Source organism: Trachymyrmex cornetzi, unplaced genomic scaffold (genome assembly GCF_001594075.2).
Source record: "Trachymyrmex cornetzi isolate Tcor2-1 unplaced genomic scaffold, Tcor1.1 scaffold157, whole genome shotgun sequence".
NCBI lineage: Eukaryota > Metazoa > Arthropoda > Insecta > Hymenoptera > Formicidae > Trachymyrmex > Trachymyrmex cornetzi.
In genome coordinates this window covers 348,977-354,314 of record NW_017296168.1, presented here as the reverse complement: position 1 = coordinate 354,314, position 5,338 = coordinate 348,977, and the positions used below count along the sequence as shown (strand labels likewise).

The 5,338-nt window shown below is 35.9% G+C and overlaps 1 protein-coding gene across 1 annotated transcript in view; it reads right to left on the bottom strand.

Annotated features, from left to right (window-relative positions):
* Window positions 1-4,583, bottom strand: part of LOC108758475 (uncharacterized) — a 52,105-nt gene extending 47,522 nt beyond the window's left edge. The window contains exons 1-7 of the mRNA XM_018503461.1: window positions 4,418-4,583; window positions 3,648-3,852; window positions 3,249-3,426; window positions 2,868-3,059; window positions 2,398-2,631; window positions 2,025-2,271; window positions 1,684-1,801 (exon numbers count right to left, since the gene is read on the bottom strand). Of these exons, the coding sequence (XP_018358963.1) occupies window positions 1,684-1,801; window positions 2,025-2,271; window positions 2,398-2,631; window positions 2,868-3,059; window positions 3,249-3,426; window positions 3,648-3,795 (1,117 nt within the window). The 5' untranslated portion in view covers window positions 3,796-3,852; window positions 4,418-4,583. The remainder of the gene's footprint in view (window positions 1-1,683; window positions 1,802-2,024; window positions 2,272-2,397; window positions 2,632-2,867; window positions 3,060-3,248; window positions 3,427-3,647; window positions 3,853-4,417) is intronic.
* Window positions 4,584-5,338: the final 755 nt, after the last annotated feature.

The following is a 5,338-nucleotide window of genomic DNA, read 5'->3' as shown; positions in this document are numbered from 1 at the left end:
GACCTGGTTCACCTGGCATCACCCATGCTTTCAAGCGTTTAGGGTTATCGTAGTAGATCCATTTTTCATCGCCAGTTACGATACGATGTAGAAAACCCTTCCTTTGTTGTCGTTGACGAAGCATCTCGCAGATGACCAAACGTCTTTCCATGTCTCTCTCTTTCAATTTGTATGGCACCCAATTTCCTTCTTTTTGCACCATTCCCATTGCGTGTAGACGTTTTCCAACAGTGGATCTATCAACATTTAACTCTTTTGACAACCTATCGAGCGATAAACATGAATCTTCTTCGAGTAATGCTTGCAATTCTGCATCTTCAAATTTTTTCGGTGCACCTTCGCGTTCTTTGTCACGCACGTCAAAATCACCACTGTTGAATCGCCGAAACCATTCTTTACAAGTGGTTTTCGATGAAACATGCTCACCTAAACATCTACGAGCAAACGATGCGATTCTGCAGCACTTTTCTTTAAAATAAAATAATGGAGTAAAACTTCCCGCAATTGTTGCTTTTTTGGAGTAAATTCCGACATCTTCAATGCAAAAAAAATTACTCTTTTTTACGCTTCGAACGAATGCCAACTATTGGGCTCAAAAGTTTGAACACAAACCTTTCAAACACATGTGTTGCCGTTCTATCAAACACACAAGCAATGCTACTAACGACATCTTTCTACAATGGGCGGAAACTTATTCCCATACCCAATACAATTTCCGTCCAGAGTTTTTTCTTTGAGAAACGGAGGGCGAATTCTCGTATTTCTTATAGGAGTGAAAGTTTCCTCTGGTACAGAATGAGAGCGATCCAATGATGTGATTATAGAACTGTGATTTTAGATTTTAGAATAATGGCGGTAAGCCTAGAGGGTTAAATATGCAAGCTTGAGCAGCGTTGAATCATCAAGTTTTCGACTAAAGAAAAGATTAAGACTTCAGAAATTTTACGGGAACCCTAATTCAGTGACAAGCTTTCCAAATCTCAAATGTATAAATGCAGAAGTTCAGAAATGGTTGGAAGGAAGTCGGTGATGTTCACTGAGCGGTAGCTCCGTACCATCCCACTTCTATTCTAATATTATTACTAAAACGATAGGAAAAGTGTCAGTGTAGGGGCGGGGGGACTTGAAAAAGACATCTAAATTGGAACTAACACATACAGTCCTGTCGCCATTACTAAATTCCAGATAAAAGTTGAACTACTCATGTAATAATTAGGCAAAGAAAAAGAATAACATAATTAAAACTATTTAAAATACGTTCATTGTATAGACAATACTTATTTGACATTGTATAGTTCTACATTTGTGAATATGATTAAAGTTGTGTTCAGATATATTACTAGTAGTACTGAAAATTTATAATTTATCTTAAGTATACTATTAGAGTTTCAGTACTAACAGTGTATATCGAAATATGGTCTTTGTCCATAATAATGAGTGCTTTAAATTCACAAAATTTTTAAAAAAGTTGAAAATTTTCACAAATTCGCACTTATATTAGTAAAATTCGCATAAATTCGCCATTACATTAGTAAAATAATTTTCTTATATTTATGTGTAAAAAATGTATAGAATTTAGACTTTAAAGTTTCTTTTTTTCTTTCTTTACTTCATTTTCAGGTATTAAAAAAAGATTAAAAAATTTTTAAATACAATAAAAAAATTTAAAAATCAGAAACTTACATAAAAGTGGGACTTGGCCAAGATGCTGACTGCAGAAAAGGGCCAAATTCTTACTGTCTTGAAAGCAACTGCTGGCCGCAGCACACGGAAAATGAAAATAACGATTGCACGAGGTTACCTGTCAAATACCGCAATTAGTTATAATTAAACAGTCATAATTAAACTGTGAATACATATAAAACACTTTTCGATTTTTATTTTTACAATTATTTAATTCTGAATAAAAAATAAACAATTGTTTTTACTTTTATTATAATTCATACATATATATATGTATTATATAATATATAAAAATCTTTATATCACTGACTACTATGATATATGGCTAAACTATAGCTTACTTTGCAAGAAATTCCAGCACCATAATGCGAGCAATAGGCGCACCGTCTGGAGGAAGCTTGTAAAACAGCACGACATGCCAATTCTGGTATTAAAACTTGATTGTTGCTAGACCAGATAATACATGATTGATGAACATAATAATGACCGGTTGAGGAATCAAACAGAGTCCCGACTTCTGGTTCCTCCAAATAACCTACGATTGTCAATTCTTCCACCGGTTCCGTGAAATTAGTTAGACTAGTATTCCTGTAAAAATTAATTTTAATATACAGACATAAATTTTAATATATTTTAATTGTTTATTTCTATATAAGTTAATAAGCACACTTTATGAATTTGCTAGTTAAGAATTAGTTTGTAATATATTTTTACCTGCATTTGGCTAGACTTTTTTGTCTACGACAGGTAACAGCAATTCCAGGTCCAGTAGCACGCGGACTTTTATCTCCTGCGACAGCGACATTGACAAGATGGTCGCTACCTGTTTCATCGCGGTTTGTCGGCTTCTCAGGAGTGAAACCCAGGGGACATGTCAGACGCAAAAGTTCACCTTGTCCCAACTGACTCCTCTCGCCTAAATTGCATAACGCGCACACTTTGCCCGGCCTAGAAATTTTTATAATTATAGTTTTTAATATCGTTCAAAATACTTAAATTTGCTTTTTGTTTTAGTATTTCATTTCTTTTTTATTTAATTCATCAAAATAATTATTTCATGAAATATAAAAAATATTTTTAAAATTCTATTGTGTATGTAAATCATTTTTTTTATGATATTTTATATATTCAATTATTAAAACTCATTTCAAGTACAAAATAAAAATTATGAAGAATTATCTTACCATTGTTCGGGAAAATAAGGGGGTTCTTCAGGCGCCGGCATTGATCTCTCGATCGAGTTTCCCACTAATTCACTACTACCATCAGGACCAGTATCATCCATCCCAGTGATACGCAAAGGACTTGGTGATTCTGAGTGTGTGTCATCATCTTTACTTTTGGTGCGACGCGGTATACCTCTTGTGTATCCAAATCTATAGAAATAGATAATAAAATATTAAAAAATGACATCAAATAATTCATAAATGCTCTATTAAAAATATAATTTTATATATACACATATATAAGGATACACACATAATCATAGTATATACATATATGCATATGTAACTAATCACGCATTGTGTATATATTTAAATAATAATTATAGTGACTAAACAAACCCTTTGCCTCTGGCGCTACCCCTTCCAAAAGATCTTTTTGTGCTTCCTCCACGAGTTAGACCAAAAGGTCGTTCTTTCCGAGGTCTGCCAGGTCCACGGCGAATATTCAAAGGTTTACCACCAGGTAATGAAAACTTTGGGTACCGCAGTGGATCATGAAAAGCCTCATCTGATGTAACTAGAAAAAGGATAAAGAAATAAATTTTAAAAGATAAATCGAACTTTCTTTGTAATTTTTGTATTATTTTATTCTTTACTTAATTTAATACTCTACTTCTGATATTTTAGTAAATTAAATAATTATATTTATATTTTATAAATATTATAATAGCGATTGCAACATGCATATTATTTTTCTAAAAATAACAAAGAAAATGTTTAAAATATAATTACTACTACCAGTGGTTGGTGTTGTCTGTCCAAGCAATTGATCCGAGTTAGCTGGAGATATAGGGATGCCTGTTGTTTCTTCATCTTCGTCTTCACCATCGGAAGCCTCATCCAGCTCCATCTCCTCTTCACCTTCAAGTCGCACTTCATCATCCATGACACACACACTCTCTCTCTCTCTCTCTTTCTCTCTCTCTATTTTTGTTTTGCAAAGCTAAAAATTATATATTATTATAAAAATCCTGTTTCCAGCTAAGAGAAACAAATTTAACTTTTAATTATAAAAAAACTTAGTAATACTTTGACCCTTGTATGTAAATTAGAATCAGAAGAATAATCTATAAAACAAAACCAAAAGAAGTGCTTTGATTATAAGATCCTTTTTACAAAACTACTGTACAACTACCGCAAAATATTTTGTCAGAATACTGATAACGTAGTTGAATAGATTTTACCAAAATGCACATTTTTTTCTCTTAAACTCTAAAATTAAAAATAAGCTATTTAACAATTACATATCCAACTCGCGATAAAAAGACAAAAATCGAAATTCTATAGTAATTCCTCCGCTCTTCACCCCACTACCATTGCTCTAACCAGATTCGTCGTTTTCCTTCAAATGGAAAAAGTACGGAAGGTGAAGGAGGAGCCGCGACGGTGACGAGGAGTAAGCACATTCGCCATTACTACGTAAACAGATTCTCGTCAGGGCGCGCCGCCGTTTGCCATTCGCGTTGGCGGGGTGCCGCGGAACTCGGCACTGTCTGCGGTCCACGTACCTGAGAATTAATGCTGTCGATAAGGCGACGTGAATATCATGATGGAATCGACGACGGATCGCTGGTTATCATGATGAGGGCGGCACAACCAAGTAAACATGTTGGAACAGCACGAACGGTCCGTGGAAAAAAAATGTCACATACACAGGTAAACGAATGGAATCCCTAACGCGAACGGAAGAGTGCGCGACGCGACTAGCACACTAGATGACTAGAATCACGGAGAACGGATATGCGCGCGCAAGTATGCTGCACAAGCGCCACACGTGAAACTTCCTAGGATTCACTTTAAGCTGACTTTTCATGCGCTGCACGCTGCAACAGCAAAATTTTGGATGCGTATTGCTGGATTCACACTGCATCCGATATGCATCGTACGACGCATTGCAACCAATCAGAAAACAGGATTCCGATGATACGAAGCAAAATCCATCGGAATTCTGTTTTCTGATTGGTTGCAGAACGTCGTACGACGCAAATAGGATGCAGTGTGAATCCAGCATATGTACTTGACCAAGTACACCGGGCGAAAAGAATTAGGCCCAGTCCCACAACTCACGGTTAACTTTTAACTGAGGTTCAACTTATTCATTGTCTCTTTTCAATTCTAGAATTGGAAAGACATGAAAAACAAACTGAACCTCGGTTAAGAGTTAACCGTAAGGCTGGAGTCCCATGAGGTGTATTTACCGCGTATCGCGTAACCGCGTAACCAATCAGAAGCGATCCGCTGTTGTGGTTTCGCGTTTTACTGATTATTGATTGGTTACGCGGTTACGCGATACGCGGCAAATACGCTTCATGGGACTCCACCCTAAGTTGTGGAACTGGGCCTTAGGGTAAATTTTCACGAGCTGCTCAAACCGGCTGGTTCAGCGACAAAAAGGATCACGTGATCAAAATGGGCGTTTGATATTCGTC